Genomic DNA, 15,628 nt, shown 5'->3' with positions numbered 1-15,628 from the left:
TTATAAAAACTGAATGTATATCACTTCATAATCTTCACTGTTCATCCAAGGGTAAGAAGATGTCAACCACGATGAACAGTGCAATGTAAAAAAGTCTACTCAACCTTGAGTGACCGACGTGGTAATGAATGTGCAGTGGAAGATTACAGATTTTTTTTTTACTTTAGCCTTGATGTCAACGAGAGATGTTAGATACAATATTTTATCGCACCAGTATCAGTATGACTATTCCATCTTAAATATGCAGCAATTCCAGTACTAAGTACCAATACCATTAGTACTTTTGATATATGAAATGATTATACATAAATAATTGAGAAGAAAGACCTTTATTTCTTTATGGCACATATGCAGATTCACGATGTGTCAAACGGCCTCAGTGTAGCGCCCACTGTTGGCAAGGAGGACTTAAGATTTCATTTGTTTGCCTTAGGTGTCGATGGCTGGTATCGGTAGCCTGCACGATTCTCCCAATACTTTGAAATAAGGCCGGTATGGGCTAAATACCGATGCATTGTGTCGATAATCACCCATCCTTTGTGTCAAGGACATTATTCGACTTTCCTCTGTCTAAAATGTTCAGTTTCTTGTAAAATGGTCATGATCACATTTTTTCTCTTTGCCATTATTGCTATTTTTTCTGTCATAGAAATAATATACTTGAGTGAAAGTTGTATATACAGTCACTGTAACTTTTGAACATTCCCCTGTATGAGGTTATTTACCTCCACTCCTATAACAGTTACTATGGCCTATCAATGTTGCAACAAAAAAAATTGATGAAACTTACTATAAGTCAACAATCGGGTTGAATGCAATAAGGAGAAGAGACTCACCCTACTGTCTGCCATTCCTTCTTTCAGTGAAAACCATGCACGATTTTATGCAGCGCAGATAGTGCTCACCTTTGAGTACCTCCACTCCTTAGACCTCATCTACAGAGACCTGAAGCCTGAAAACCTCCTCATTGATCAACATGGGTACATTCAGGTAAGGCATTTTGTAAACAGCACGTCTGGATATATGGATATTGTGGTTCAAGAACATCATGCAATCTTACTGTGGGCTCCATTGTGTTTCTGTTGTTCCGCCTTAAGGTCACAGACTTTGGCTTTGCCAAAAGAGTCAAAGGCAGAACCTGGACATTGTGTGGAACTCCTGAGTACTTGGCTCCAGAGATCATCCTCAGCAAGGTAAATTGCATTGAATATTTTATTTGGTAATTGAAAACAAACAAGTTCTGAAGTTTAGCGGCTCAGCTATAAGTTGCTTCCAATTTGCAGAATCAAAGCATTCTGCCTCTCCGAACACACCCACTCTCAGCGGGGTCTTAGGGTCGAGTAAATTTCCGAACACCCCATGGCGGGAAAGGAGTTCCGGTTGGAAATTTCCGTTTGCAAATATGGAAAGGTTTTCCTTTTTAACTAGAATTCTGTGTTGCTCTGTGGCCAAAGGTAGAATCCTGGTCAGTTATTCTGCCTTTTGGTGCTGCAAATCCGTGTTGTGGCGAAAGGAAGCCCCCTTGCTAAACTAGCAAAATGTCACACATTCGTTGCGAAGACTACTACTTGTTTGTCTTCCATTTCTTCTTCTTCTTCTTGTTTCTTTTGGCGGTTGGCAAATACTTTTGGTACATTACCGGTGGTAACACAATTAAGGAACAGGGATTTTAGGTGCCATTCCAAGCTCTCATTGTAATATATGCAAGTCGCACGCACTTGAGTACAAGTCGCAGGACCAGACACAACTATGAAAAATAGTGTGACTTACAGTCTGAAATATACAGTAGTTGTATGAGTGATTATTTTCTTTCTTTTCCAGGGCTACAACAAAGCTGTGGACTGGTGGGCACTCGGAGTCCTTATCTATGAAATGGCTGCTGGTTACCCTCCATTTTTTGCTGATCAGCCCATTCAGATCTATGAGAAGATTGTGTCTGGCAAGGTGCAAGAGTTGAATGTCACATCAACTTGACTATATATATATTTTTTTGCACCAGTTTGACATTTAGAGGTGCTCACTATGTTTGCTCCTGTAGGTACGATTCCCCTCACACTTCAGCTCCGACCTGAAGGATCTGCTGAGAAATCTGCTTCAGGTGGACTTGACGAAACGATTTGGAAATCTTAAAAATGGCGTTAATGACATTAAAAATCACAAGTGGTTCTCCACAACAGACTGGATTGCCACATATGAGAGAAAGGTAATTTGATTTTTCTCCCCTGTTTGCCTTCAGGGAACTGTAAAATTAGTATTACATTGTGTATCTGTGCATTGCCAGTTAACTCAAACGTCTCTGTCAGGTCGAAGCCCCGTTCTTACCCAAGTGCAGAGGACCAGGAGACACAAGCAACTTTGATGACTACGAAGAGGAGGACATTCGTGTCTCACAAACAGAAAAGTGTGCTAAAGAGTTTGCTGAATTCTAGTCAGTGGATGAGAGTCCCATCAGGGTACACGTTTCAGGATATTTGCACTCTCCTAGAGGGTTAAGGTGGAACTGCGGCTGACGTGTCCAAAACAAATGCTCTGTTCTTTTGTTACACACGGCTGAATGAGGTCCTTTATGCCATGATCTTATGTGCTGTTCATAACACAAGCCCGCACACAGGTACATTATGCAGACACACCCTTGTGTTGCAACACAACTATATGAAACCACCTTTTTAACTTTCCGGCCCTTTTTTGTGAAATTTCTTTCTGACAGTTTTCCCAACTTCAGTTAGAATTGTTATTTTGGTGAAATAACAGGAAATTCAAAATTATTTTTAAGTGTCACTGGTGATGATACATGGTAGCATCTGATATTGCACGTATTTCTTATTCTTTTGGACTCCATTGTTCAGCGTTCCGGTGGATTGTATGGAAAGGTTCTGGGAAATGTCTTGCTTATTGGTTTTAATGTTAAAATGTTCCAAGTGAGTTGAGTTGACTCTGAAAGTTGAGAAGTCAACACCACCGTTGTGCATCACACGCAGCTACAAGTTATTGTTCTTATAAATGTCTAAATTATTTAAAATACATCTCACTATATATTCAACATTTTACATAAACATAGGCCAAATGTACACACATGCAAGATTCCTGGGCATAGTATTGTCAGCTGAGGCATGGACCCTAGAAAATAGTGTTTTCAATTTGCTACATTAAAATGGTGGGCTTATATATTTTTTTTACTGGGCCCCTAATTCATGGCGTATCTACCGGTATGCAGTGCTTGCCAAGTGAACTGTCACCACTCTAGGAACAATTGCCAATGTGGAAAAGTTTGCTGTGGCCCCAACAGCGGAACCACACCATTATATAAATTGGCTTGGATTAAAAAATATATATATATAGTGACCAACACCCTTGTCTGAAAAATAAAAATTACTTGCTTGGATGATACCCTGAAGCTGGGCACTAGTAAACCTTAACAATTGAAGTGCCCACACTGTAGGTTCAGGTCGTGACTTGTCCACTTAACTCTTGTTGGCATCAGTAATGCACGTTGTTGTTGACTGTCAAACAAATCAAGAAGAAAATTGCAAGTTTCAACTTTCTGTAGACTTGGAATGTTCATGCTAAAATACAATGTGCTTCCCATATCTTCTGTGCCTTTATCTGTATCAAAAACAAACAGGAAAAGAGAGAGAGAGAAACAGAAACGTTCATATAGTCTACTCACAAAAAAAGTTATGTTCATTTGGCTTCCGGGTGAAATTTCAGGAGGAACTAGTAATGAATCTTTGCAGGTGAACTTATTTTCCAACTGTTCAATGTTTCAGTACTCTTTGCGGTTCCCCAACAAGGAGCCAAATGGGAAATTTCAAAACAAGTCTTTGATCGATGGAAATTTCCAACAACGTCCACTTGTATGCCTTTCTGTGACTCTTCCAGTCTTATTGTTCTAGTTGCCGCCTTCTGATGACAAAGTAACGCTCTCCACTCATTGGCCTCTTCCCTTAACGGTTCTTCCTGCAATTTCTCCCGAAAGCCAACAATCCCTTACCGCTCACATGATCCATGATTTTTAGCAAGCTGTGTATCAACTCTGTGCAGGTGCAGAGCGAGGTAAACTCAATATAAGATATAATCGTGACTCTGTTTCAACTCTGTCATCTCTGTTGCGGCCGACACAAATTCTGTCGTACGACTGGTCAGAAGCCGCCAATCATTCCTTGTCTACTGCATGACTGAAATCGAAGTCGGGCTCGCAGCAGGCTTCATTGTCTGCCCGGTTAAAGTTCTTGTGTGTGCTACATCAAGGTTGCACCACAGCAGTTTCATAGGATGTCATTTGCAATGAAGACTTTTTTTTCCCTCAAATAAGATTGAATTGAGCTAGTACCATAATTGTGACTGACCGACTGACTGACTGACTGAGTGAATGGCTCAAGGTAGCACTTTTTGTAAGAACAATCCAAGCAGTTAAGAGCTAGCACTGCACTGAGCTGTTTGTTGTAGCTTTGTCCATTATACAGAAGCACATTTATGGCTACATGACAAGCTCATTTTGAGCTGGAAAAAAATTGTACTCACAGTGTGTATTGTAAGTAATTCTATTGGACATGTTTATTCAGTTAATCACTGGAATTTTACCAAAAAATGGAGCTTTAACTTTTTCTTAAAGCTTTAGAAAGATGCACTTGATTTTGGCCAGCTCGACAGCTACACTCCAAACATTGTCCTCTTTCGGCGTATAAATGTGTTTTCGTGAATACAGTACTCCTAGTTTTTGTGTGGCCGTTACAGGATGGCAAAATCATATTTGAGGAAACAAGGGAAAGTTTATGACATTATTATTCTTATTTTATCTTTAGGTTTGGGTTTTTTTCCCCACTGGGCAGTTTTAAAGCAGATGGATGGGCATTGAAGTATTAATATGAAGCAAAACGTTGCTATTGATATTATTGTAGTGCATCATTTGTAGCATTGTTACAACCATATCACTTCATTGGACATGTCCTTGAACTGTACTTCAGACCTGATGTGATATTTGAATGATATATTCTCAAGGTACATTTTATGTTTTTGAGCTGGGGGGGATAAGGAAGGAGCTTGTGATTTTCCGCACATCCAGAACATTTCCAAAATCTTTGATGCCGAATTTTCCCAAATGTTGCTGAATGAACAGTTTTGTTTTTTTTTGCTGTGGTTTTGAATGCTAATTGTGCTGGAGCAACATAGTTACAAGAAATAATGTCACTGCCATAGTTTGCTTTGACTGGTTTTTGTATGTTATATCTGACCCTGGTTTGTTTTTTCATCCATCCGTCCATTTGCGCACCACTGTCAAGATACAGTGCACTGAAGCCGTTCCGATCATTTATTATATTTTATCAGTTGTTTCATTTTAGCGCAGAATGTATTATTATTCCGATTGGTGTGGTATTTTCCTGCATCATCACACGACGCCAAGTATTAATTGATGCGAAACAGCAAACCAGATGTTCTCATCCTTCTGACTGCAGTAATAATGCATAGTATTTGCATCTTTGTTCATCAAGTTGTACACTGTGATAGTCGCTTTGTCTTTTTTTGCAAATTGTCTCAGATGGCTCATGTCAGTGAAAAAAAAACGTGTACAGTTTTGGGCAAAGTGTGGGGATAGACACATTTTTGTGTTTTACTGATGTAGCTTCAGCATGAAAAAAAATAAATTGTGTGTCACGCTGAAGGAAAGAAAGACTTCAATTAGGATCCAAGTGTGAACAAAGAGTCAGTAATTACAATCTTCTTGAGAATTTCTGTTTTTAATTTTAAAAAAAATAATAAATCCAACTAATAACAACCGCATAGAAGCTATGTGAATCACAAACTGAAGCAGCAAAGTATGAAACACAAAATTGGAGCCAACTTTTTTCCGGCACTGGCTGTTCCTGTTCTTCACACAGTTATATTTCTCCATGATGACAAATTAAGATTTTATTTGTATTTTTTTGTGAGGAATTCCTCTGTACAAGGTATCTCATCACTGTAGCTGAATTGAAATCGTTGCCTCCTCACACCACCCACCAGAGTGACTCAAGTCAACATTGCAGCTCTATGGAGTGTTTCATACCACCGCAGTAGTTAACCATGGAAGTCTTTCAGAGGTTAGGCTTTGTCTTGCTTCACAAGCGAGGCCCTTTTCCTACAGGTCAAACACAGGTTTGAGGAAATGTAACTTTATTTATGTTCTTACATTTCACACTTTGTTCGAAGAATTAAAGCAACTGTCAGCATTTCACATTAGTTCTCCAATGTTTTCAATGACATGGTGCTCAATGTCCTATAAAGGAGACAAAATGCAGCCCGATTTAGTTTGACTATTGGACACAATTTTTAAAAATAAAATGGGAAGAAGTTGTCAGCCAGTATTTTTTCATAGGTTAACTTAATGCCTATTTTATTCACATTTAATTTATAAGGTTCTGTGTCTTGTGTCCTTTCTTATATTTATTAAAAACAATTATATTTGTTAATCATATTTATGATCCAATCATTTCCCTGAAGACGTGTATTGACACTTCAGAAGTTATTCCACACCGATGCCTCTCATTCCAGTGAAGTCCTTTTTCCTTTCGCTGAATTGCTTTACTTTTGCGTGCGTGTCATTCAACTTTGTATCCATAGTTTGGCACAAAGGGTTACGCAGAATGTTGTGCGTCCATGATATTTACACAAGGACAATGTCTGCTAATTAACACCTTGATCTTCAGCATGTTTCAATCCAAAATGCCTGTGTGTCACAAACTATTTTTGTGTGAAATCCACAGCTCTTTCAGTGTCATTTAAGATCCTGTGTGTAATGATGTTTGTCATGTGTGATGTAAACAATGCCCCCTCCCAAGCCTCTTCACTCCTGAATAAACAAGGTCGTTTGGGTTCTCTCTGTAGCTAGTCACATATGCCAGTATGGGCTCAATATTCCTGACATATCTTTGTATTTAGTTTGCGGGACGTTTTGCACAGCATTCAGATGGCTGACACGTTTTTCCTCATCTAACTTTATTTGTGTTTGCAAAGGGAATATTCTTTGCTGTAGCAGATTTTATGTAACAAAGAATATGTCACAATAATAAAGCATTTTATTAGAAAAAAAACGACTGATTCAATGTTCAAGTGGGTGCAAAAAAGTACAACACATGCGCCATGGATGAATTAAACTCCACTTCCCGTGATTCTTCACTGACGTGGGAAAGGGAAGCTGTGACGAAAAGCAGCTAGTTGGCTTTGATTAATTTTTGATAGTATCAAATGAATATCTTGCGTTGTTTGCTGGCAAAACACCACGGGAAGTCGGGAACTTTTTGTCGTCACCCGTAAGTTGTTTAATTTGAACGGCGCGTTATTGTCAAAAAAATAGTCATTCAAAATGTGTTCGATTTTGAATTAGCAAACCCAGCTAACTGTCCATGTTAGCTTGATAAATAGAAGGCAGCGACAGTATAAGATTTTCGCTTTCTGTTTATTGTGACTGTTTTACCATTTGAGCCACGTTGTATTTTGCTATTAAAATTAGTCGTTGGCACCCATTGAATAGCGCGAGGGTTTGTGTTGACGCTATTTTATTTTTTAATACAACTATCAATTGTGAAATGTGACTTTAAGGGCGTCATTTTTACGCATTGCATCTCGAGTTACGTGTTTTAGTTACTGACATAATAGCAGATTTGTTATGCCCTTCCCGATCAATTTCCTTGTGCACGTTGTTTGCCTGTCTTTACTTTGACATTTTGCCTCTGAGCACTTGTTTCTGACATTTTTTTATTCCGACAGAAACATCGAGTCGTTGCAAGACTACAAAAAGAAGGATGTTAAACCTACCAACCGTACTTTAAGATCGACAAGAAAAACAATCTGATGAAAGTTAATTGCAGCGTTACTTTGTAAGTAGAAATCAGTACATTAGCGTTCATGTTGCTGACTAGTAGTTTACCCAGCGAATGAAAAGCTTAATAATAGCAGAGTGAGTTTAGCTTATGCTTGCATATTTTACTTGATGTTTGTGACAAATGGTGTAGTTATTGTTTGAGAACTATGCACATTAATTTCAAGTTTGAGAGCATTTATGAGTGGACTGATATTTCATAATTTCCCAATTGTTTTTTTTTGCAGCCGTCATGGAAGAAAAGGCAAATGGCTCTGTTGACACCAAAAGGTACAATCTCAGATTACTGAGAAGAGTATCCTTGTTATGTTTACAGTCAGACGTGTGGGTTAGGGTTAGGGTTATAAGACTTATATTACATGAAATTTTATTGAGGAAATTAACGATTAGAAAGTGGAGGAGCCAAGAGATAAATAGAGGCCAAATTAGCCTGTCCCAGATATTTTCAAGACCACAACAGCTAGTTTTTTTTTTTTCTTTGTTTTTTTTTTTTTTTGGGTTAAGTGATCACTTGGTCACACCACAGTGACCCTTGTTTGCATAGTTTTGCGCACTGTTAGAACTTGTTTTTGTGCAGGTAATGCTGTATACACACACACACACACACACACACACACACACACTTCCTGTGTTTGTGTAGTGTATTTCAAAACAGACTGAAATAACACTACAAATCTAATGTTAACTGTAAACATTTACACAGGATGATCAGTCTTTAGCTCCTTGTGAAACATTGTGCTTGCATGCTGCACTCACTCACATCCTGTGATTCCCCCCACCCCATCCATAAGACCTAGTGATGCCCCTGCGCACCACAGAGTACTAGATCACATCAGAAATCTCAGAGAATGTAGCGTGCAAGCAGGCACCTCGACAGAAGTCAGATAGAAGACTTGCATCTCGTTAACATATAGTTAGCTTTTTTTTTTTTTTTTTTTTTTTAACAGCAACCCCAAGTTGTCCATTGGTGGACTTTTGCACAGTACTGTACTCAATGATGCTGCGTTTGTCTGCATGGTTTTAAGACTATGCTAAGTCTAGAAACTTATCATGAACAATACACTGTCTCCGCAGCCCAGTGGAGAACGGCCAGCTTCCAGATCCAGCCAACTGGGCCGTTGCTGATGTCGTCAATTACTTTAAAGCAACAGGGTTCGAGGAGCAAGCCACAGCATTCCAAGATCAGGTTAACCTCCCTACCCGCCTTTATTTTGACTTTAAGGCAACTAACGTGGGTGGCAATGGCAATAACAGTGATTCACTTCTTGACAGGAAATCGATGGCAAGTCATTGCTCCTGATGACACGTAATGACGTGTTGACGGGCCTGTCCATAAAGCTGGGCCCAGCGCTGAAGATCTACGAGTATCACGTGAAGCCACTGCAAACCCAACACCTAAAGAGCAACGCCTGTTAGCACGTCACCAGGAGCTCGCTACTGCACCGCTTCAGTGACAATCGACAACTCCCAACCAGCTGTCCGTTGGCAGAGACTGCTCTGGCCGCATGGCACCTTAAAACAGGATCAATTTCAATATGTTTTTAGAAACATGGGTGGCACCTATGGGGTCTCATGAGCTGTTTACCTTTTTAGCTGTTCTTATGTCTGCTGCTTCAGATTTGTATTTTATATTTTATTCTTTATGTTTTATTTAAGACAAGAATCCTTGTTAATGATGGTGTAAAAGAAGTGTGATTTGTTTGTGTGGATAGTGCTATATGTGTGCGTGGGTGTGTGTCATGAACCAGTGATGGTTTTAAAAAACGGTATTTGTACATAAGATGATATATGATTTAAAACACCGGAACACTTTGACACGGCAGAAAGTACAGATGCGGTACTGTTGAATTTGCCTGAAAAAAAAAAAAGATGTATATGCTCTATACTGCGCAACTGAGTCCATGCATTACCACTCTGCTGCAAATATGAAGTATTATACTTTTCCCAGATAAAACAAGCCTTGCTTGGTTTTTTGAAAATGGAAATGTGTGTATAATGATGGTATCCCTACTACCTGTGGTGCTTCAACTTGGTTGAAAAGACAACTAATCAGGTGTGTGTATGTGTGTTTAACCATGTGCAACACTGGAATATTTCACTCAAAGACTTGCAATAAAGGGTGCTCTTTTCTCACCAAAGACAACACCTGTTTATTGGTGATTGGTACTGAGACTAAGGTGATATATGCATCATCGATGTTGCTATAGCATAATTATTCTGTATTTGCACTTGTGTCTTCACAGCCTGGCGTGCTTCCTACGCACTGTCCCTGTGATGTTTCCTGACGGGTTGTCAACGGGAAGAAGAACCTGTGACAGTAAGAAAAACATTTCGGTCAATAAATTACATCACAATTGACCATAACTGAACTTACTTCGGCCTTGTTCTCAATGCCCATTTTTGTCATGTCGATGTTGAAGTAGTGGTTGTTGGGCATGATGATCTCAATTTCATCCACCTGTAAATCAGTGCACACAATAGCTAGGATGCATTAACTGACCGTAGCTCTTTTGATTTCCTACATACAGCTACACGTCTCACTAAATGGCAATGGAACCATGTGCTTTCTCATCGCCAACCAACAAAGAAAGGTTATGATAACATGCAATATCAGAATCTGGTTTATTGCCAAGAAGGGGAATGCAGCAAAAGCAAGGAATTTGCCTTCATGATGGCACATGAGTATGTGAATGGATTTTAAAATTGTGCCGTATTAAAACAAAAGAATCTAAATCGGCAACTGAAAATACTGCATGCAAATAAAGGTAATAACACAAAACACTGCCACTAATGTATAATGAATGTGAAATGGCTAGGCATATGCAAAGACTAATTCTGTAAATACTACACCGTGACAGCGGTATTCTTAATGGGTGGTGTGTCAATATGATAAAGTTCTGGCCTTACCTCAGGAACCCGAGTGAGGACGAGGACTTGTGTATCATAAAGTGTCTTCTGCACAGAGGGTGAGAACTTTCCCTGATCAAAGGGTCCTGCAAACGTCTCAATAATTGTGTCTTTGACGCATTTCCTACCAGAACAAGGGTGAATTTAGATGAAACATTGGAGCTTTGTCATCGCTGCTACCGCACAGGTGTGTAAGGCTAATGAATTGGATTTTGTCATTACCATACAGTGTCAAAGTTGACATCTTGAACCTTGTTGTAGCGCCACTTGGCACAGACAGTGGTACAGAAACACCTGTCCGTGGCCTCTTGCAGTGTGGTGAAGCGGTCTCGGAGGAAACCCACGAAACCTGACTGAGTAGTTTTCAATACCTTCATGTCCTTGAGTCCACCATGGATCACCGGAATGCCTGAGTAAGGGACAGAGAGAGAGTGCGCGGAGTGCCAACCGCACAAACAGACAATACAACAGAAAGGTGATTGCAGTACCGTGCAAATATTGTTCGATTTCACAGAATCGGATGGTTTCCGGGTTGTAAATGAAGGCGTGAGCATGTTCCACTCCATTCTGAAACAGGAAAAGAAAAAACATGAGCAGTGGTCGCACACTGACCAGGGACAAATGTCCGAGGTGTACCCCGCCTCTTGGCCAAAGTCAGCTTCGATGGGCTCCAACTTACTCATGGCACTGATGAAGACAAGTGCTGTACAAAAATGGATGGAAGTTTTTTTCCTTGGAACAATAACATGAACGTGGAGTCGCATTGGCCATGCTGTGTGTATGGGACTGAAAAGACGCACCAGACAAGTTTGAAATCTGGGTTTGCGCAGTATTTGATTGTTGTTACCCAATATCTCAATGTTCCCTTTTGGGAGCTTTTCCAGTTTATTTCGCATTCTTGTTAATTACAATGGAAATAGTATTACTCCCAACCTCACTCAGTGATATCTTTGGATGTGTTCATACCCAAGTACAGTGTCGAATTGTTGAACTAAAATTACATGACTGTGGCCATAGAAGGTTGTTATTTAACCACAGCATTTTCGATTATGTCCATGTTCAAAACTATACCCAGAACGGTCCCAAAATCCTTGATCTGGAAAGGCTCAAGTTAATGTGTGTTTTTTGATGATACCAGAGTTACTCAGTGTTGAAAAAAGAATGTGGCTCGGGATCATGATCAAAACAGAATGACATCCTTTGTTAACCTTGGTCTATTTTTTTTTTTTTTACCTTGTCCAGCCTTTTCCATGGTGCCTCCTCCATGTAAACCTTGACCCTCAACACGTGGTTGAAAGAGGTCAGGAAATGGTGACAAAGATCCAAAGAAAACTGCTCAATGGTCTTCACCTGAACACAAAAATACAGTGTGAGGTAGGAGAGCGATATACCGGTACACACATTTTGTGCCTGACAATTCCTCGCAAACTCTAACACTTCATAATCAGATGTACTCTACTATGACAAAACTGTGTAATTGTATCTACAGTATGGAATACATAATGACATGAAAAAAAAGATCAAACACAGTATTACTACAGTGTATACCGGTACATATGTACCGGTATACTACTGGTACAAAACTCACCAAATTCTACAGGTGTGTACATCTTGGCGAAAATTCACATTTGATAGAGGTTGTGGCTCTAGGTTTTCCCCCAATTTCACCTGCATCCCCAAAAACTGCATTCCAAAGGGCTGGGGGTAGACATTCCCCCTCCCCCCCCCTTTTTTTTTTTTTTTTGACGTTCAGGCCCCAAGGCCAGTTTCGCTTGTCAGTTTGCAACTTGGAATTCAGTTTGTTTGTCAAAACATGAGTAGATCCACAAATGGCAAGAAAGCATGCCCAAATACACATGGGAAGTCTGCCACTTTGGGTTGAAGCAGTCATTTTGGCCATTCGCAGGGTTTCTTCAAGATAGAATTGTCCTTGGGAATCTTTCCAATCACAACTAAATTTGCACCGCATGAAGTAGAAAGATAATTGCAAAGGAATACATTGTCAATCTGGTACATTTCCCAACTTTGGTTCATTGATATGCCTCACTACACAGCCTTCAGTCAGAATGTTGGTAATTTTTTTGCATTTTGGGGCAACTGGAAGTACCGGTGCTTCAGCATAATTAGCATTACATATAGTCACACTCAACAATTATACACCTTAACCTGATTGTTTTTTTTAAATTCTAAAATAAAAATAAAAACAATTTAGTAGTGTGATGAGTTCTGGTTAAAGGCTTTATTTGGATACTGTACTCCTCACTGTGTATGGATTGTGGTGGTCGTGTGGTACAACCTACCCCTTTCAATTTGGCCAAGGCATGGACAGTGTTCTTGATTGTGTCAGTTGGGATGATGTCCGAGTTGTCTCCAGTGAGATAGTCCTTGCGGGACTTGAGAGTGAGCTGCACGTCTGTCTTGAGCTCGATGATGTCATGGTGGCTCCCCTGTCTCCTGATGCACAACACTTTGACCGTGTTCTTGCCGTAGCCCGTCCGCACAAATTCGACGTTCTGCCACATGTGAATGACAGCTGTCATTGAGCGTATCTACTGTAAGGCTGAAGCAGTATGCGACTGAAGATTCTCTTAACAAGAACAACACTAGATTGAAAGTTGGCAGACATTCATTCTGGCAGGAGTATCTAATATTAGCCTCTGTACTAAATGATTACCTGATTGGAAGCGCTTACCATATTGTCTTCCTCTCAACTGATCCTCAAGCAATGGCACCATAAAAAAAAAATAAAAAAAAAAAGTTGCCTGACAGGTAGAGGAGGATTTGTCGAGTGGGAGGTTCCACATTAGCCTGTGGCCATTGGAGCAATTTTGAATCCGAGCCCAACTGTCATTCACACATTGCACAAATACTGTAAATACATTATTTATTTATTTATTTATTTATTTATTTTTTTGTTTTGGGCTGACATTAAGAAACAAGGCATGGTCCAGAACTGTGAAACACTGCCTCCACACTTTTTAACCACAGGTTGTGTCTGCAAAATCTCCAAATAGTTGAGTTAGACCAAGTCATTATTTCAATAACCTTCCCTTTATATAGTTTGGAATATACACTTTGTACATTTAATAATGTCAAATATTTTTTGCCGTGATAATTTTCATAGTCTGAAACTTTCATAAGAATAGTAGTTTTGGAAAACTTGGGTCATGGTGACCAAGGCGAGAGGTGGTGTACACCCTGGACCAATTGCCACCCAATCCCAGGATACCCATCGACAAACAAATAATCACAGTCACGTAAACACCTCTGCACAATTTGTATTCAATTCAACTAAACATACACATTTTTGGAATATGAGAGGAATCCATTATTGCCAATTAGTAAGTGAACAAAGAAGTACATGGCTGATCACCCCTCAGTGATCCAGGACAGTCGTCAAATATCTATGGTATTGTTCCTTTTCCGGAAATGCATACCATCATTCCAATGAAGTCGTGTAAGTTGTGTAAGATCTAAATAAAGACTTAAAATACAATCATTTGAAAATCATTTTCAACTAATATTTAATTGAATATACTACAAAGACAAGATATTTGAAGTACCAACTGATGAACATTTTTGTTTTTCTGTGCAAAAATGCGCTCATTTTGAATTTCATGCCTGCAACACATTCCTACAAAGCTGGGAGAAGGGAAACAATAGAGGGTGTTTAGTTGAGCAGTACTCAACCCCCCTGCCCCCACCTGTTTGGATTCCACATTTCCACAGGTGAACAGTTTAATTGGAAACATGTGAGTGTCATGATCGGGAGTAAAAAGAGCAACCCCGAAAGGCTCAGTTGTTCAAAGGCGAAGATGGGGTAAGGTTCACTACTTTTTGAACAACTGCATTAGTAAATAGTCCAACAGTTTACGAATATTTCCCAATGTACTGTTCCAATGAATTTAGTAATTTAATCAACAAAAGATTACGGTAATATGGAGAAATCTCTGCACATAAACGGCAAGGCTGAAAACTACCATTGAATGCCCATGACCTTCAACCCCTCAGGCGGCACTGCATTAAAAACCGGCCTCATTGTGTCAAAAGATATTGCCACCTGGGTTCTAGGAACACTTCAGCTAACCATTGTCAGTTCAGGTAGTTTGTCTCCACACCTACAAGTGCAAGTAAAAATTCTACTAAGCAAAACAAAAGCCATAAATAAACAACACCCAGAAATGCTGCTGGCTTCTGTGGGCCCAAGCTCATCTGAGATGGACTGTTGCAAAGTGGGAAAGTGTGTTGTAGTCTGACGAGTCTACATTTGAAGTTGTTTTTGGAAATCATGAATTTCGTGTCCTTAGGGCCGAAGAGAAAATGGGACATCCTGATTGTTATTAGCGCAAAGTTCAGTGTGCTTGTGCCAATGACGTGGGTAATTTGCACATCGGTGGAGGTACCATTACTGCTGAAAGGTACATACAGGTTTTGGAGCAACATATGCTGCCATCCAATCAACGCATTTTTGAGAAACATTTCTGCTTGTTACAGCAAGATAATGTCAAGCTACACTCTGCACTTGTTACCACCACATGGCTTCATAGTAAGTAAGTTTGAGAACTGGACTGGCCTGCCAGCAGTCCACACCTGTCTCCAATGAAAATGTGAAAACTATGAGAATGGAGCCCTCGTACTGTTGAGCAAACTGAGTTGTACTTCAAGCTAGAATGGGAAGGAATTTCACCTACAATTTAAGTGTCCTCAGTTCCCAAACGCTCATTGAGTGGCGTTAACAGTAAACGTGATTTAACACAGTGGCAAAGAGGTCTCTATCTCAGTTTTTGGGAATGTGTTGCAGGCATCTAAAAATCTAAATGTGTGAATATTTGCCCCCCACCACTCCCCAAAAATAAGATAAGGTTT

General features: G+C 39.8%; 3 protein-coding genes across 10 annotated transcripts in view; 2 read left to right on the top strand and 1 right to left on the bottom strand.

Annotated features, from left to right (window-relative positions):
* prkacba (protein kinase, cAMP-dependent, catalytic, beta a) overlaps positions 1-6,860 on the top strand; it is an 86,140-nt gene extending 79,280 nt beyond the window's left edge. For all 4 annotated transcript variants that reach the window (XM_019880225.1, XM_019880228.1, XM_019880227.1 and 1 more), the window contains 5 exons: positions 864-990; positions 1,098-1,193; positions 1,822-1,944; positions 2,039-2,203; positions 2,304-6,860. In XM_019880225.1, the coding sequence (XP_019735784.1) occupies positions 864-990; positions 1,098-1,193; positions 1,822-1,944; positions 2,039-2,203; positions 2,304-2,429 (637 nt within the window). In that variant the 3' untranslated portion in view covers positions 2,430-6,860. The remainder of the gene's footprint in view (positions 1-863; positions 991-1,097; positions 1,194-1,821; positions 1,945-2,038; positions 2,204-2,303) is intronic.
* Positions 6,861-7,132: 272 nt separating this feature from the next.
* On the top strand, positions 7,133-9,723 carry samd13 (sterile alpha motif domain containing 13). 3 transcript variants are annotated; one of them, XM_019880233.1, is made up of 5 exons: positions 7,310-7,514; positions 7,744-7,853; positions 8,083-8,125; positions 8,930-9,041; positions 9,128-9,723. In XM_019880233.1, exons 3-5 carry the CDS (start codon positions 8,088-8,090, stop codon positions 9,269-9,271), a joined length of 294 nt encoding a protein of 97 aa, XP_019735792.1. In that variant the 5' UTR covers positions 7,310-7,514; positions 7,744-7,853; positions 8,083-8,087; the 3' UTR covers positions 9,272-9,723. The 3 variants fall into 3 exon arrangements, with proteins under 3 accessions (XP_019735794.1, XP_019735793.1, XP_019735792.1); XM_019880235.1 differs by lacking the exons at positions 7,310-7,514; positions 8,083-8,125 and adding an exon at positions 7,133-7,286; XM_019880234.1 differs by lacking the exons at positions 7,310-7,514; positions 7,744-7,853 and adding an exon at positions 7,134-7,286.
* A 239-nt stretch (positions 9,724-9,962) lies between these two features.
* On the bottom strand, positions 9,963-13,523 carry uox (urate oxidase). 3 transcript variants are annotated; one of them, XM_019880231.1, is made up of 8 exons: positions 13,437-13,523; positions 13,063-13,275; positions 11,996-12,112; positions 11,251-11,329; positions 10,985-11,171; positions 10,763-10,886; positions 10,230-10,313; positions 9,963-10,164 (listed from the first exon to the last, which is right to left on the bottom strand). In XM_019880231.1, exons 1-8 carry the CDS (start codon positions 13,455-13,457, stop codon positions 10,093-10,095), a joined length of 897 nt encoding a protein of 298 aa, XP_019735790.1. In that variant the 5' UTR covers positions 13,458-13,523; the 3' UTR covers positions 9,963-10,092. The 3 variants fall into 3 exon arrangements, with proteins under 3 accessions (XP_019735790.1, XP_019735791.1, XP_019735789.1); XM_019880232.1 differs by having other exon boundaries at positions 13,455-13,474; XM_019880230.1 differs by lacking the exon at positions 13,437-13,523 and having other exon boundaries at positions 13,063-13,317.
* Positions 13,524-15,628: the final 2,105 nt, after the last annotated feature.

The sequence above is a fragment of the Hippocampus comes genome, unplaced genomic scaffold, assembly GCF_001891065.2.
Source record: "Hippocampus comes isolate QL1 unplaced genomic scaffold, H_comes_QL1_v1.1 scaffold151, whole genome shotgun sequence".
Lineage (NCBI taxonomy): Eukaryota > Metazoa > Chordata > Actinopteri > Syngnathiformes > Syngnathidae > Hippocampus > Hippocampus comes.
This window is presented reverse-complemented; position numbering and strand designations above follow the sequence as displayed.